General features: G+C 40.5%; 3 protein-coding genes across 3 annotated transcripts; all 3 read right to left on the bottom strand.

The window, feature by feature from the left end:
* Positions 1–599: 599 nt before the first annotated feature.
* LOC142894968 (extracellular calcium-sensing receptor-like) lies at positions 600–4,983 on the bottom strand. Its single transcript, XM_076035695.1, has 8 exons — positions 4,853–4,983; positions 4,277–4,571; positions 3,910–4,199; positions 3,185–3,480; positions 2,863–3,068; positions 1,837–2,058; positions 1,624–1,747; positions 600–1,498 (listed from the first exon to the last, which is right to left on the bottom strand). The coding sequence occupies exons 1-8, from the start codon at positions 4,957–4,959 to the stop codon at positions 600–602; spliced, it is 2,439 nt and encodes an 812-aa protein (XP_075891810.1). The 5' UTR covers positions 4,960–4,983.
* Positions 4,984–5,645: 662 nt separating this feature from the next.
* LOC142895336 (extracellular calcium-sensing receptor-like) lies at positions 5,646–9,939 on the bottom strand. The gene is made up of 8 exons (XM_076036275.1): positions 9,866–9,939; positions 9,290–9,584; positions 8,923–9,212; positions 8,178–8,473; positions 7,858–8,063; positions 7,145–7,366; positions 6,930–7,053; positions 5,646–6,544 (listed from the first exon to the last, which is right to left on the bottom strand). The coding sequence occupies exons 1-8, from the start codon at positions 9,922–9,924 to the stop codon at positions 5,646–5,648; spliced, it is 2,391 nt and encodes a 796-aa protein (XP_075892390.1). The 5' UTR covers positions 9,925–9,939.
* A 2,052-nt stretch (positions 9,940–11,991) lies between these two features.
* On the bottom strand, positions 11,992–17,157 carry LOC142895331 (extracellular calcium-sensing receptor-like). Its single transcript, XM_076036271.1, has 8 exons — positions 16,622–17,157; positions 15,723–16,017; positions 15,341–15,630; positions 14,596–14,891; positions 14,268–14,473; positions 13,241–13,462; positions 13,026–13,149; positions 11,992–12,890 (listed from the first exon to the last, which is right to left on the bottom strand). Exons 1-8 carry the CDS (start codon positions 16,930–16,932, stop codon positions 11,992–11,994), a joined length of 2,643 nt encoding a protein of 880 aa, XP_075892386.1. The 5' UTR covers positions 16,933–17,157.
* Between the last annotated feature and the right edge of the window lies 1 nt (position 17,158).

Here is a 17,158-nt window from a genome sequence, read left to right as displayed (position 1 = left end):
AGCTCACAATTTAGGGAAAAACCATCCGCTCTGTCACCCGTATCATGAGTTCCAGGAACATTCGTGGCGAGCGGAGAGTTCAGCAAACACAAAATCAGACTCATCATTAACTCTATAAAGACAAAAGTGAACGCCATCCTTCAACTGTCGGTGGGCAAAGGGCACTACAGTTTTTATAGACTTCCAGAGTGGTTTTCCTCATGGAGTCATCAGCTCATCAGCTTAATGAATAATGAGAAAAAAGAGACACATTTGATCGGTACGTTCACAAGTTGTTGTTTTTTTTCACAACCTTATTCATGTTTTTATTCCTTCTCCCTTTATTTTACATTACAATTTGTTTTGGTTGATTGGTGAAAAAGGCGAGTGGCAAAGGATTTTTTTTTTACATTTTATTAATTTTTCACAGACTTGATTATATTCTTTAAAGATCCTGTATTTGTATTCAACACTTTATATGTAGGTACTTGTTTTCAAACAATATGTCTCCAACCCTCTACCTCTAACGCTTTCCAGGATTAACTTTGAGACAAAAGCAGGTGTGCAATATTATTTCTTGGGACTATATGCACATTGTTTCCAAACCTGACATAGTCTAACTAATTTTTGATCATTAAATGTTTCTTGGTATTCCTCTCTGGCCTCAACACTATAATGAAGCACTTTGGAGCAAATATGCAGAGTATTAGCCCATAAGTGGAGGCCAAAATGGCAAAGATCTCCACAGCCACAGTAAATTTTCCAGGAGAGCTGACATACGCTGGGATAAATGTGATCCACACAGCACAGAATATCAGCATGCTGAAGGTGATGAACTTGGCTTCATTAAAATTATCTGGGAGTTTCCGAGCCAGGACGGCCAAGACCAAGCAAAACACAGCTAGCAGGCCAATGTAGCCCAGAACGGCCCAGAACCCAATAGCTGAGCCTAATGCACACTCCAGAATGATTATCTTCTTATATATGGTCAGATTTTTCTTTGGAAAAGGGGGACTGAGAACCAACCAAAGTGTACAAATTAACACTTGTATAGATGTGAAGGACACAACTGTAATCCTCTGCTGTGGAGGACCAAACCACTTCATGACATTACTGCCAGGAAGTGTTGCTCTGAAGGCCATGAGGACAACTATTGTTTTTCCCAGAACACAAGACATGCAAAGAACGAAGGTGATGCCGAACGCTGTGTGTCGCAGCATGCAGGACCACTGGGACGGAGCTCCAATGAAGGTCAGCGAACACAAGAAACACAAAGTGAGGGAGAAGAGAAGCAGGAAGCTCAGCTCAGAGTTGTTGGCTCTGACAATGGGAGAGTTTCTATGGCGGAAGAACACTGCTGCTGTTCCAATGGCCAGGCAGGCACCACCAACTGAGAATGCTGCCAAGATGATTCCCAGGACCTCGTGGAAGGAGAGATACTCAACAGGCTTTGGGAGACAAGTGTCTCTTTGTGTATTTGGCCAGAACTCCTCAAGACATGGAAGACAGTCAGGGGAATCTGAAAAGGCAGACAAAGTATTAAGTTATCGAGAACACGCATGGATGGGATGCCCCCCACCTCTTGGCAAGAGCTCTAAGAAGAAGACGAAGAAGCATAGTTATGACAATAAATTTAACAGGTACCTGTAACATTGCTAATTTCCCCGTCTGGACATTGTATACAGTCATAACAGCAGGTGGGTTTTCCTTTCTGCAGTATTTTCCGAGTTCCTGGAGGACAGCTGTTGCTGCACACTGAAACGGGAACCTGCCACGTAGAATTAGAAAGGAAACATTCATTGTGCGTAATGCCTTTCAAGTCTATTTTAAATAATGCAACAGAGCTTTTCATCTTACGTTTGTGCTTCCATCCATCCAGGTGATGTTCCTGTGGATATGGAACTCTTGGCCCTCTGGCAGTGAGGCATCGTAGAGCCCTACAGCCACCAGCTCAATGGTGCCACTCTCTCCTTTTTGCCAGTTAACAAGCTCATACCTGGCCACAGGATCTCCATTTACATCAAATGACACATCATGACCATTCTGGGTAAAATTTACTTTCTTCAGCTGAGTCAGAACCTGGGACAACAGAGTTAAAAAGCATCTAAAGTTATACTTCTCATGGATTTCCATGACAGATTTTCAGGAAACACAAGTGATATTTTGAAAAATTCAAGTAACAGACAACATGAAAAAAAACAAAAAACATTTTCATTTTAAATGAGTTCCTTAATGCACAAAAACAGTTCATCACGTTGTTCAAAAGTACATGGAGGTGGATGTTGTGAATTATGCACAAGCTTATTTCAAGCACAGAGGGTGACTGTTATCCACTTGTGTTTGCAGTCAGCTGTGTAAAAAATATGAGGCAATTACAACAGTAAACAACAACTGCAAAAACTACCACAGTCTATCAATCTGATAAAAGCAGGAATGTATGGCCTGTTTCACCCCCATAAGCTCTGCGTACTAACTGTGCCCAGAACATAGATTCACACGATAAATGATGGCTTGGATCAGCCAAGATTGATGTCTTCATAGACCAGAACTTATGGTTTCCCCTTCCATTTTACTGCACACCTTGTAGATATATAATTTTTTTTTTTCGGTTTTCAAATCCTTTATTATTCTTTTCTTTTCTGAAAACCCTCTTCCAATTGTGTTTGGAAATCTTGGTGAAAAGATTAAATTATTTTCCTCTTTTTCTTTTTCAATTTCTTACCAACCAGAAAACATACACTTGTCATAAGACCTGCATTATATGACTAACATTGTACATTTGTGTGTGTGCTGACGCAAGGAACTACAAAATGTGAGATCACAATGTATTTTCTGTTTAAACACAAAACATTAATTGCAAAATTTGAATTTATTTTGACTTACCTGTTTAGGATTTAGTTTAATGGATTTGTCGCAATGAGTTGTGGAATTTGTTTTTTTACAAATGGCATTATGAATAGCATGTGCTACTGCATATGCGGCATTGTACACCATAGTAGTAATTCTAAACTGGGATGTACCAGTGTACAGGAACTGAAGAGCCTCAATGTCTTCAGATCCATCACATACACGCTCTTCTGGGGTTGAGGCTGAAAATACAGGAAGATTCAACTTTTGATATCTTGATTGGCTTCATTTTTCACTTCATATAACATTCAATTCAGGTCCAGAAATTGTTTTCTTCCAATTAAAATAATTTCCTCACCTTTTCCCAGCTTGCAGTTGAACAAATCCTCCCAGAACTCAGTGAGCACTGGAGAGGCTGCCACTTTAGATGGAGAGAGATCCAGCAGGAATTCTCTCATACCAGGGATGACAGATCTCTGAATACTGAATCCTATTGCTCCAGCACAGAATTTGAACTGCAGCATGTCCCGGAAGGCAACCCAAGACTCACTGCCGATCCACTGGCGGGTTGGTGATGGTTCACGCAACAGCTCCTCAAAGAGGATTTTAACGTCTCCAGGGGCTGCAAATGCAACAATAACTTTTGCTGTCGATCTGCAGAAAGTTGAAGAAAAACATTCCGTTTTCGTGAAAATAATTAATTTAACTGAAAAATTAATAAACTCAAACAACGTGGATTAATAGTAAACAGCCTCATTCGACTGAAGTGTTGTAGTTAAACAGATATAAATACATATTCAAAATGAAAATGTCCTTGTTAAGATATGAATTTAAATACACAATAAAAAAACAGGGTGTTCCGCTTATTGAGTGTTAAAATCCAATAAGAATAAGTGGATCCTGAGTCATTGTTTTCAGGGATCAAGCAGTCTGAGAAAGAAATATTTGACTTGGATTATCAGAAGACACAATAAAAATCAAATTACAGGGATTTAAAAAATTGTAGCTTGGCAGGGATTCTAATGATGAAATAGCTCTCAGCAGCTAAAAAACTAAAAACCAACAGGGTAATGGGAACCACACCTGCGAATTACATCAGCGACTCTCTTGATTCTGCTTCGAGGGTTGGTCCGGTAGAAAGACTCAGTGTATTCCATACAGATCCCCTCCTTCTTGGCTGCCTTCAGGAAGGAAGCCATGCCATTATTGCCATAGTCTGAATCTGAATGTATTGCACCGATCCAGGTCCAGCCAAAGTTTTTGACCAGCTTTGCCAGTGCATCGGCCTGAAACTGGTCACTGGGGATGGTTCTGAAGAAGGTTGGATGCTGCTGCTTATCAGACAGGCAAGCACAAGTGGCAAAGTGGCTCACCTGAAAGACACAATGCATATTTTACATGTGACAGGACATATAACGGTTCAAATGCTTGAAAAAATTAGTGTATTTACAAGTGGGACGTTGAAGGAGCCCATGACTCGTGACATGCTGATGGATGGAGTGGATCCGGACTCTCCGATGATAGCCACCACTGCACCAGACTGTGAACAGTTTTCACTGATGTGAAACACTGGATCACGACCATTCAGTAGCTGGAAGGTCATTTGCACTGCAAGAGGCACTGTGGCACACGAGTCATGGATATTACAACCAAGTGTGACTCCTGGGAGAAGCTCCGTACTGTTGTTAATCTCTTCTATGGCAAAGACCATTGCATGAGAGTGGCGAAGCTGATAGGGGAAGAGTCTGTTTGAAAGCAGTTTACAATATAAATAAAATTGATATAAAGTCACAAGCTATACTTCCATATTTTGACTACATTTTAATTAAAAAAAACAACCTTGGAAATCAGAAAAAATACTTCAAATAATAATAATCTTAAAAGTAAATAAAACCCAACTTAATGCAAAATTGAATTTGCAAAGATTAAATAAAGCATTGTAGTTCAGCAATACATTTGATAACATTAATTTATTAATTAAATCACATATAACTTTCTTTTTTATTTATCACTTTCTTTCACTGACCTCCCTGTGCACCGTGGTGGTTCAGGCTTGGCGGTGTATACATGAGTCACATCCTCTATGTAGCTGTGGATTGAGAAAACTCCTCCAATTATGTAGTCTCCATCCATTGAAAATGCAGGTTCACGGGCTGAACCCTGTCGCTCACATTTCAGAGAAAAACCATCCGCTCTGTCACCGGTAGCAGCTCTTTCTTCTTCTCGCCTTCCCTGCTGTGTCAGATGAGTCCCAGGAACATTTGTGGAAGGCAGAGAGTTCAGCGTACACACAGTCAGACACATCAATAACTCTTTAAAGACAACAGAGAACGCCATCCTTCAACTGCCTGTGGGCAAAAGGGTACTACAGTTTATATAGATTTTCAGAGAGGTTTACCTCATGGAATCATGAGCTCATCAGCTTAATGAATAATGAGTAACAAAAGAGACATGTTTGATGGACACATTTCCGAGTTTTTATGAGTGACTCATTCATGTTTGTATTCGTTCTCCCTCTTTTTGTATACCATTTTGAGGCGGTTTGGTGAAAAAGAGAATTGGGCAAAGGAGGTTTTGTTTTTAAAGTTTATTCATATTTTCCGACTAAAGCTTGTATATAATCTTTAAAGATCCTGGAATGCTCTTAAACCATTACTGATACATAAACACACACACACACACACACACTTTTTAAAAAAAAAAAAAAAAAAAAGCTCTAACCGTAACATTTTCCAGCGTTAACTTTGAGATAAAAGCCTATGTTAGATATCATATAGAAATCATATGCATTTGTCATTTCTAAACTTGACACCTTTGAACTAATTTTTGTTCATTAAATGTTTCTTAGTATTCCTCTCTGGCCTCAACACTATAATGAAGCACTTTGGAGCAAATATGCAAAGTATTAGCCCATAACTGGAGGCCAAAATGGCAAAGATCTCCACAGCCACAGTAAATTTTCCAGGAGAGCTGACATACGCTGGGATAAATGTGATCCACACAGCACAGAATATCAGCATGCTGAAGGTGATGAACTTGGCTTCATTAAAATTATCTGGGAGTTTCCGAGCCAGGACGGCCAAGACCAAGCAAAACACAGCTAGTAGGCCAATGTAGCCCAGAACGGCCCAGAACCCAATAGCTGAGCCTAATGCACACTCCAGAATGATTCCCTTCTTATAAATGGTCAGATTTTTCTTTGGAAAAGGGGGGCTGAGAACCAACCAAAGTGTACAAATTAACACTTGTATAGATGTGAAGGACACAACTGTAATCCTCTGCTGTGGAGGACCAAACCACTTCATGACATTACTGCCAGGAAGTGTTGCTCTGAAGGCCATGAGCACAACTATTGTTTTTCCCAGAACACAAGAGATGCAGAGGACGAAGGTGATGCCGAACGCTGTGTGTCGCAGCATGCAGGACCACTGGGACGGAGCTCCAATGAAGGTCAGCGAACACAAGAAACACAAAGTGAGGGAGAAGAGAAGCAGGAAGCTCAGCTCAGAGTTGTTGGCTCTGACAATAGGAGAGTTTCTATGATGGAAGAACACTGCTGCTGTTCCAATGGCCAGGCAGGCACCACCAACTGAGAATGCTGCCAAGATGATTCCCAGGACCTCGTGGAAGGAGAGATACTCGACAGGCTTTGAGAGACAAGTGTCTCTTTGTGCATTTGGCCAGAACTCTTCAGGGCATGGAACACAGTCAGGGGAATCTGAAAAGGTAGATAAGGTAGTGTAGTTAATCAACATGTGACATTATAGTTCTTCTTCTTCTGCCGCATTACCCGGATTTTGGGGCAGCAGCCTCAGCAGAGACACCCATACTTTTCTGGCCCAAGGCGTTCCCAGGCCAGCCCAGAAACATAGTCCATCCAGCGTTTCCTTGGTCTTCCCCAAGGACTCCTCCCGGTGGGACTTGCCCGGAACACCTCCCCAGGGAGGCGTCGAGGAGGCTTCCGAAACAGATGCTGGAACCACCTAAGCTGGCCCCTCTCGATGCGGAGGAGCAGCGGCTCACCTCTAAGCTCCTCCCGGGTGACTGAGCTTCTCACCCTGGACATTGTAGTTATAAATAATAATAATAAAAAAAATAGGTACCTGTAACATTGCTAATCTCCCCTTCTGGACAATGTATACAGTCATAACAGCAGGTGGGTTTTCCTTTCTGAAGCATTCTACGAGTTCCTGGAGAACAGCTGTTGCTGCACACTGACAAAGGAACCTGCCACATAGAATTAGAAAAGGAAGCATTCAGCGTGTTTGTTTTCTTTCAAGTCTATTTTAAATAATGCAACTCAGTCTTTTCATCTGACCTGTATGCTTCCATCCATCCAGGTGATGTTCCTGTGGATATGGAACTCTTGGCCCTCTGGCATTGAGGCATCGTAGAGCCCTACAGCCACCAGCTCAATGGTACCACTCTCTCCTTTTTGCCAGTTAACAAGCTCATACCTGGCCACAGGATCCCCATTTACATCAAAGGACACATCATGACCATTGTGGGTAAAATTAACTTTCCGCAGCTGAGTGAGAACCTGGGACAAGAGATTAAGACAGTGGCAAAAACAACAACTTTAATAGATTCCCATGACAGATTTAAAGGAAACTCAAGTGATCTTTTCAAAATGGAATTTAAAGACAAACATGAAAATGATTACATCTTCAATGAGTGCACTAGCTAGTGCACCTAGAACATGTATATCAGAGGACTTAAAGGTATATTGAGGTGGATGTTGTGAATTTGTGTGAGCTTATTTCAAATGACTCTTTAAAGGTCATGGGTGACGTTGTTATCCAATTTATGTTTGTAATCAGCAGTGAGAAAAAACAAAAAACAGAAATACTTACGACAGTGAACAACAACTGCAAGAACTACTGCAGTTTACCAGACTGATAACAGCAGGAATAAATTACCTGCTTTAACAAATTAGCTCTGCATTGTGACAGATTGTATCATTATCACGATTGTGCCTTGAACATTAATTCACACTGCAAAGGATAGCTTGGACCATTTATTTTGACTTACCTGTTTAGGCTTTAGTTGAATGGATTTGTCGCACTGAGTTGTGGAATTTGTTTTTCGACAAATGGCATTATGAATAGCATGTGCTATTGCATACACGGCCTTGTACACCATAGTAGTAATTCTAAACTGGGATGTGCCAGCGTATTGGATCTGAAGAGTCTTGATGTCTTCAGATTTGTCGCATATACGCTCCTTTGGGGTTGAGGCTGAAAATACGAACAGATGCATTTTCATTGGCTTCATTTTCCTTATCATATAACATCCAACCATTCAACTCATGTACAGAAATTGTTTTCCTACAATCAAGATAATTTCCTCACCTTTTCCCAGCTTGCAGTTGAACAAATCCTCCCAGAACTCAGTGAGCACTGGAGAGGCTGCCACTTTAGATGGAGAGAGATCCAGCAGGAATTCTCTCAGACCAGGGATGACAGATCTCTGAATACCGAATCCTATGGCACCAGCACAGAAGTTGAACTGCAGCAAGTCTTTGTTGGCAACCCAACCCTCGCTGCCGATCCACTGGCGGGGTGGTGATGGTTCATGCGACAGCTCCTCAAAGAGGATTTTAATGTCTCCAGAGGTTGCAAATGCAATGATAACTGTTGCTGTCGAACTGCATAAAGTTTAAGAAACATGTTGCATAACCATGACAAAAGAGGGAAGAAATTCATGAATGCAATCAAATTAAATTCAGAGTACATTTAAAACCGCCAAATTCGAATGAAGTGATGTAGATGAACAAATATAAATAAAGATGAAAAAGAAAAAATTGTCTGTGTTAAGATACATTAAAAAATACAATAAAAACACAAGCAAATACAGACAGATTGACTTAATTCAGGCTATCCTGCTCAACCAGTTTTAAAAGACATTAAGAATAAATTGATCCTGAGTCATGGATCAATGATGAAGCAGTCTGGCGAAGAAAAGTTTAACATTGATTAGCTGAAGGCACGATAAATGTCTAATTATTTTGATTAAAAAACATGATTAGCTTAGCAGGGATTCTGATCTCTGTACAACAAAAAACAACAACAACATACAGGGTAATGTTAACCACACCTGCGGATTACATCAGCTAATCTCTTGATTCTGCTTTGAGGGTTGGTCCGGTAGAAAGGCTCAGTGTATTCCACACAGATCCCCTCCTTCTTGGCTGCCTTCAGGAAGGAAGCCATGCCATTATTGCCATAGTCTGAATCTGAATGTATTGCACCAATCCAGGTCCAGCCAAAGTGTTTGACCAGCTTGGCCAGTGCATCAGCCTGAAACTGGTCACTGGGGATGGTTCTGAAGAAGGTTGGATGCTGCTGCTTATCAGACAGGCAAGCACAAGTGGCAAAGTGGCTCACCTGAAAGACACAATGCAAATTTTACATGTGAAAGGAACAATATTAGTTACATTACTTCAAAAATTGAGTGTATTTACAAGTGGGACGTTGTAGGATCCCGCGACTCGTGACATGCTGATAGTTGGAGTAGAATTGGTCTCGCCGATGATAGCCACCACTGCACCGGACTGTGAACAGTTGTCACTGGTGTGAAACACTGGGTCGCGACCATTCAGTAGCTGGAAGGTCATTTGCACGGCAAGAGGCACTGCAGCACACGAGTCATGGATCTGATAACCGAGTGTGACTCCTGGGAGAAGCTCCATACTGTTGTTAATCTCTTCTATGGCAAAGACCATTGCATGAGAGTGGAGAAGCTGACATGAGTAAATTCTGTTTACAAGCAAGTGACAATGTAATTACTTTGTATTCAATTTCATAAGATACATGTCCACATTTCTACAACACTTTTTTTTTAAAAGACTATTCAGACATAATACATCAGGAACAAGTATTCAGAAATTAATTAAAAGTAAACTGATACACATTTCCAACTCCAGTGAAATATATTTTCAAGTTTTATATCAAGCATTGCAATATAGCATAACATTTTAGAGCATTGTATTAATTAAATGATGTCATCTCAATTTGTCAGTCTCTATCTTTTCACTGACCTCCCTGTGCACTTTGATGGTTCAGGCCTTTTGGTATATTCATGATTCACCTCCTCCATGTAGAAGTGGATTGAGAAAACTCCTCCAATTATGTAGTCTCCATTTATTGAAAAAACAGGTTCACGCGCTGAGTCCTGAAGCTCACATTTCAGAGAAAAACCATCTGCTCTGTCACCCACTGCAGCTCTTTCCTCTTCTCGCCCTCCGTGATGTGTCAGTTGAGTCCCAGGAACATTTGTGGAAGGCAGACAGTTCAGCGTACACACAGTCAGACACATCATTAACTCTATAAAGACAACAGAGAATGCCATCCTTCAACTGCCGGTGGAAAAAGGGTACGACAGTTTATATAGATTTTCAGAGAGGTTTACCTCATGGAATCATGAGCTCATCAGCTTAATGAATAATGAGAAGCAAAAGAGACCTATTTGACGGACACATTCCCAAGTTTTTATGAGTGACTAAATCATGTTTGTATTCCTTCTCCCTTTATTCAAATTACAATTTGGTGTGGTTGGTGAAAAAGACAAATGGGCAAAAGAGGTTTTATTTTTAAATTTTATTCATATTTTCAGACTAAAGCATGTTCATAATTTTTAAAGATCCTGGAATGGTATTAGGCTATCCATGACTGGAATGTATATATATATATATATATATAAACTTTGACACCCTTAATGTATATATATATATATATATATATATATATATATATATATATATATATATATATATATATATATATATATATATACATATATATATATATATATATATACATATATATATATATATATATATATATACACATATACATATATATATATATATACATATATATATACATATATATATATATATATATATATATATATATATATATATGTATGTATGTATGTATGTATGTATGTATGTATGTATGTATGTATATATATATATATATATATATATATATATATATATATATATATATATATATATATATATATATATATATATATATGTATATATAGGGCGTCAATTGTAAATGGAAAGTTCCACTTCAATACCCTGCCAGATGGCAGTCTTGAGAGGACAAGCATTTACTGTAACGAGCGCGTCCATTCGGCGCCCATGTTAATCAATGTAGTAGTTCACACCAGACTCGAACAGGCGCGCGGCTCCCCTCGCGGATCGCGCCATGCATTTAACGTCAGTTCACTGGACGTGGAAGCGAAGCGCCGAGCGCTTCCATTCGGCGCCCACGTTAATCAATGTGGTGGTTCACACTAGGCACGAACAGGCGCGCGGCTCGCGCCATGCAGTTGTCGTTTCGGCGTCTGCTCTATTTTGTGCGCGAGCCGCGAGTGATCCTCGTCATTAGTACAGGAAGTCGCTCTAAAAAAAAACCAAGAAAATCCGGTGAATTTTCAAAATAAATTAATTTCAAAATAAAAACCGAATGACAAATTCAATCATATTTGTATGTTATTTTTTGTCAGTACATTGTATCAGAGTGCGAGAGAGATTAAACAAATACACACACACACACACACACAGAGGAAGACTTGATCAAAATATGTCTGTTTGATCCCAGAGATGCAGGTCAGTGATCATTATGAAAGAGGTCTTGAGATGGACACCTGAGTGCGTGTTTCTATTTACACACACACACCTACGCCTGTTCGCGTCTGGTGTGAACCACTACGTTGATTAACATGGGCGCCGAACTGAAGCGCTCGGCACTTTGCGGCGCTTCCGCGTCCAGTGTGAACCGGGCGTAAGTGTCATCCTTTTGTGTTAATGGCTGCTGAAAAAAGGGGATGAATGGTTCAAGTTCGAGTTGAAAAGTGTGAATTCAGCCTGAATAGGAGGGCTGCGGCTCGCGAGCGATCTTCACGGCGCTTCCGCCTACGGTGTAAACCAGGCGTTCATCGCGCCTTAAGAAAAATAATAAAACAAATAAATAAATACAATTAAAAAAAAATAAATAGCGCCGTTAAACAAGTTTGAGTGCCCTTCGACAGCCAAGTGAACACACACACACACACACACACTTTTTTTTTTCAACAGTTAACTGAGAAAAAGCACATGTGCAATATCATAGAAACCATAAGCATGCCAGTTTCAAAGTTGACACAATTTAACTAATTTTTGTTCATTAAACATTTCTTGGTATTCCTCTCTGGCTTCAACACTATAATGAAGCACTTTGGAGCAAATATGCAGAGCATTAGCCCATAACTGGAGGCCAAAATGGCAAAGATCTCCACAGCCACAGTAAATTTTCCAGGAGAGCTGACATACGCAGGGATAAATGTGATCCACACAGCACAGAAGATCAGCATGCTGAAGGTGATGAACTTGGCTTCATTAAAATTATCTGGGAGTTTCCGAGCCAGGACTGCCAAGACCAAGCAAAACACAGCTAGCAGGCCAATGTAGCCCAGAACGGCCCAGAACCCAATAGCTGAGCCTAATGCACACTCCAGAATGATTCTCCTCTTATATGTAGTCAGATTTTTCTTTGGAAAAGGGGGACTGAGAACCAACCAAAGTGTACAAATGAACACTTGTATAGATGTGAAGGACACAACTGTAATCCTTTGCTGTGGAGGACCAAACCATTTCATGACATTACTGCCAGGAAGTGTTGCTCTGAAGGCCATGAGCACAACTATTGTTTTTCCCAGAACACAAGAGATGCAGAGGACGAAGGTGATGCCGAACGCCATGTGTCGCAGCATGCAGGACCACTGGGACGGAGCTCCAATGAAGGTCAGTGAACACAAGAAACACAAAGTGAGGGAGAAGAGAAGCAGGAAGCTCAGCTCAGAGTTGTTGGCTCTGACAATAGGAGAGTTTCTATGGCGGAAGAACACTGCTGCTGTTCCAATGGCCAGGCAGGCACCACCAACTGAGAATGCTGCCAAGATGATTCCCAAGACCTCGTGGAAGGAGAGATACTCAACAGGCTTTGGGAGACAAGTTTCTCTTTGTGTATTTGGCCAGAACTCCTCAGGGCATGGAACACAGTCAGGGGAATCTGCAAAGGCGGACAAAGTATTTAGTTATAGCGAATGCGCAGGGATGGGACGCCCCCCACATTTTGGCAAGAGCTCTAAGAAGAAGACGAAGAAGCATATCATCCAGTAGTTATGACAATAAATTTAACAGGTACCTGTAACATTGCTAATTTCCCCTTCTGGACACTGTATACAGTCATAACAGCAGGTGGGTTTTCCTTTCTGCAGCATTTTCCGAGTTCCTGGAGGACAGCTGTTGCTGCACACTGACACAGGAACCTGCCACGTAGAATTAGAAACAGAAACATGTAGGTTGCCCCCTGTCTTTCAAGTATATTAGAAGTCATGCAACTCAGTCTTTTCATCTTACCTGTGTGCTTCCATCCATCCAGGTGATGTTCCTGTGGATATGGAACTCTTGGCCCTCTGGCATTGAGGCATCGTAGAGCCCTACAGCCACCAGCTCAATGGTGCCACTCTCTCCTTTTTGCCAGTTAACAAGCTCATACCTGGCCACAGGATCTCCATTTACATCAAATGACACATCATGACCATTCTGGGTAAAATTAACTTTCTTCAGCCGAGTGAGAACCTGGAACAAGAGATTAATATAGTTACAAAGACTCATGGATTTCCATGACAGACTTTCAGGAAACACAAGTGATATTTAAAAAAACTGAAGCAAAAGACAATATGAAAAAAACATTTTCATTTTCAATGAGTAACTTAATGCACCAAAAAAAGTTCATCAGGTTGTTCAAAGGTAAATGGAGGTGGATGTTGTGAATTTTGAACAAGCTTAATTCAAGGGTAGAGGGTGACTGTTATTCACTTGTGTTTGCAGTCAGCAGTGTAAAAAAATATAAATAAATTACAACAGTAAACAACAACCGCAAGAACTACCACAGTCTACCAATCAGATGAAAGCAGGAATGTATGGCCTGTTTCACCCCATCAGCTCTGCATACTGACAGATTGTAATTTTACCCTGATGGTGCCCAGAACATAGATTCACACTTTAAATGATGGCTTGGATGAGGCAAGATTGATGTCTTCATGGACCAGAACGTACTGTGTTTACTTCAATTTTCCTGTATATAATTCTGGCAGTTTCCAAATCCTTTATTTATTTATTTGTTTGTTTTGTTTCTGGAAACCCTTCTCCGTCATTTTTGCTTGGAAATCTTGTTCAAAAAATGTAATTCTTTCTTTCTTTCTTTCTTTTAAATTACTCACCAGCCAGAAAATGCACAATTATCATGAGACTTGCAATACATTACTAAGATCATAAAATTTTGTATGCTATGAGGCAAGGAACTACATAATTTGAAATCACAATGTATTTTCTGTTTAAACACATAACATTAATTGCAACATTTGGATTTATTTTGAGTTACCTGGTCAGGCTTTGGTTTAATGGATTTGTCGCACTGAGTTGTGGAATTTGCTTTTAGACAAATGGCATTATGAATAGCATGTGCTATTGCATACACGGCCTTGTACACCATAGTAGTAACTCTATATTGGGATGTTCCAGCGTATTGGATCTGAAGAGTCTTGATGTCTTCAGATCCATCACATACACGCTCCTCTACAGCTGAGGCTGAAAATATGAAGAGATGCAAATTAGACGTTTTTATTGGCTTCATTTTCCTTATCTTATAACATCAACCATTCAACTCAGGTACAGAAATTGTGTTCCTACAATCAAGATAATTTCCTCACCTTTTCCCAGCTTGCAGTTGAACAAATCCTCCCAGAACTCAGTGAGCACTGGAGAGGCTGCAACTTTAGATGGAGAGAGATCCAGCAGGAATTCTCTCAGACCAGGGATGACAGATCTCTGAATACCGAATCCTATGGCTCCAGCACAGAAGTTGAACTGCATCAAGTCTTGGTTGGCAACCCAGCCTTCGCTGCCGATCCACTGGCGGGGTGGTGATGGTTCACGCGACAGCTCCTCAAAGAGAATTTTCGTGTCTCCAGTGTCTGCAAATGCAACTATAACTGTTGCTGTCGATCTACAGAAAGTTTAAGAAAAACATTGCGTTTTCGTGAACAAAAATAAATTTAACAGAGAAATTAATAAACTCAAAAAAGTATCTTCATAGTACATTTAAAACAGCCTCATTAGACTGAAGTGCTGTAGTTAAACAGATATGAATACATATTCAAAATAAAAATATAATTGTTAATATAGATATTAATATACACAATAAAAACAGGGTATTCCACTTATTCAGTTTGAAAATCCAGGAAAGAGAAATGGATCCGGAGACATGTTTTGAGGGATCAAGCTGCCTGAGGAAGAAATCTTTGACTTGAATTAGCTGAAGACACAATAAAAAATCAAATTACAGGGATTAAGAAGGTGTAGCTTGGCAGGGATTCTAATAATGTAATAGCTCTCTGCAGCAAAAAGCAAAACAAAAAAATAAAATAAAATCAAACAGAGTAATGGGAATGACACCTGCGGATTACATCAGCGACTCTCTTGATTCTGCTTTGAGGGTTGGCCCGGTAGAAAGGCTCAGTGTATTCCACACAGATCCCCTCCTTCTTGGCTGCCTTCAGGAAGGAAGCCATGCCATTATTGCCATAGTCTGAATCTGAATGTATTGCACCGATCCAGGTCCAGCCAAAGTGTTTGACCAGCTTTGCCAGTGCATCAGCCTGATACTGGTCACTGGGGATAGTTCTGAAGAAGGTTGGATGCTGCTGCTTATCAGACAGGCAAGCACAAGTGGCAAAGTGGCTCACCTGAAAGACACAATGCATATTTTACAGTTGACAGGACATATAACAGTTCAAATGCTTGAAAAAAAAACAAAAAAAAAAACGAGTGTATTTACAAGTGGAATGTTGAAGGATCCCATGACTCGTGACATGCTGATGGATGGAGTGGATCTGGTCTCGCCGATGATAGCAACCACTGCACCGAACTGTGAACAGTTGTCACTGGTGTGAAACACTGGGTCGCGTCCATTCAGTAGCTGGAAGGTCATTTGCACGGCAAGAGGCACTGCAGCACACGAGTCATGAATCTGATAACCGAGTGTGACTCCTGGGAGAAGCTCCGTACTGTTGTTAATCTCTTCTATGGCAAAGACCATTGCATGAGAGTGGCGAAGCTGATAGGGGAAGAGTCTGAAATCAGATGACAATATAAATACAATTAATATGAATTCACAAGCTATACTTCCATATTTCGACTGTATTTTAAGAAAGAAACAACCCAGAAATAATACTACAAATATTTTTTTCAGATATTAATAATCTTAAAGTGAATAAAAATCAACTGAATGCAAAATTAATTTTGCAAATTTTAAATAAAGCACTGTAGTTTAGCAATATCAATGGCTTGAATTTCTATAGCGCTTTTCAAGATACCCAATGCCCTTTAAAACTGAACCCATCATTCATTCACACCATAGTCACACTGGTGGTGGTGTGTGTAGCCACAGCTGCCCTGGGGCACACTGACAGAAGCATGGCAGCCAATCTGCGCGAAACAGCCCCTCCGACCACCACCCAACATCCACTTACATTCACACAAGGCAATGTGGGTTAAGTGTCTTGCCCAAGGACACAACAAAAGACTGGAATGGTGCGGGATTTTATCCGCCAACCTTTCAGTCATTGGACAATCTCTACCTCCTGAGCCAAAGTCACCCCAATACATTTTAGAATGTCAATGTATCAATTAAATTGCATTCTAATCTTACTTTGATAATCACTTTCTTTCACTGACCTCCCTGTGCACCGTGGTGGTTCAGGCTTGGTGGTGTATTCATGATTCACCTCCTCTATGTAGTTGTGGATTGAGAAAACTCCTCCTATTATGTAGTCTCCATCCATTGAAAAAGCAGGATCACGGGCTGAACCCTGTCGCTCACATTTCAGAGAAAAACCATTTCCTCTGTCACCCGTAGCAGCACTTTCCTCTTCTCGCCCTCCCTGCTGTGTCAGTTGAGTCCCAGGAACATTTGTGGTGAGCAGACGGTTCAGCGTACACACAATCAGACACATCATTAACTCTATGAAGACAACAGAGAACGCCATCCTTCAACTGCCTGTGGGCAAAGGGGACTACAGTTTAAATAGATTTTCAGAGAGGTTTACCTCATGGAATCATGAGCTCATCTTCTTAATGAATAATGAGAAACATAAGAGATATGTTTGATGGACACATTCCCAAGTTTTTATGAGTGACTAATTCATGTTTGTATTCCTTCTCCCTTGATTTGCATTACATTTTGGTGTTGTTGGTAAAAGAGACAAGTGGGCA

This window comes from Nelusetta ayraudi, unplaced genomic scaffold (assembly GCF_046127955.1).
Source record: "Nelusetta ayraudi isolate G7.1 ecotype Tasmania unplaced genomic scaffold, CSIRO-AGI_Nayr_v1 ptg000048l, whole genome shotgun sequence".
Lineage (NCBI taxonomy): Eukaryota > Metazoa > Chordata > Actinopteri > Tetraodontiformes > Monacanthidae > Nelusetta > Nelusetta ayraudi.
This window is presented reverse-complemented; position numbering and strand designations above follow the sequence as displayed.

Coding starts and splice junctions, on each gene's coding strand:
- LOC142895331 (XM_076036271.1), bottom strand. CDS start 16,932: ATGGCGTTCTCTGTTGTCTTCATAGAGTTAATGATGTGTCTGATTGTG. Junction 16,018..16,621: donor CCACCACGGTGCACAGGGAG/GTCAGTGAAAGA, acceptor ATCTGATTTCAG/ACTCTTCCCCTATCAGCTTC. Junction 14,474..14,595: donor CAACTGCAAGCTGGGAAAAG/GTGAGGAAATTA, acceptor TCATATTTTCAG/CCTCAGCTGTAGAGGAGCGT.
- LOC142894968 (XM_076035695.1), bottom strand. CDS start 4,959: ATGGATGGAGACTACATAATTGGAGGAGTTTTCTCAATCCACAGCTAC. Junction 2,059..2,862: donor TTAAACTAAATCCTAAACAG/GTAAGTCAAAAT, acceptor CTGTTGTCCCAG/GTTCTGACTCAGCTGAAGAA. Junction 1,748..1,836: donor GGATGGATGGAAGCACAAAC/GTAAGATGAAAA, acceptor TCTACGTGGCAG/GTTCCCGTTTCAGTGTGCAG.
- LOC142895336 (XM_076036275.1), bottom strand. CDS start 9,924: ATGGAGGAGGTGAATCATGAATATACCAAAAGGCCTGAACCATCAAAG. Junction 8,474..8,922: donor TTAGCTGATGTAATCCGCAG/GTGTGGTTAACA, acceptor AACTTTATGCAG/TTCGACAGCAACAGTTATCA. Junction 7,054..7,144: donor GGATGGATGGAAGCATACAG/GTCAGATGAAAA, acceptor TCTATGTGGCAG/GTTCCTTTGTCAGTGTGCAG.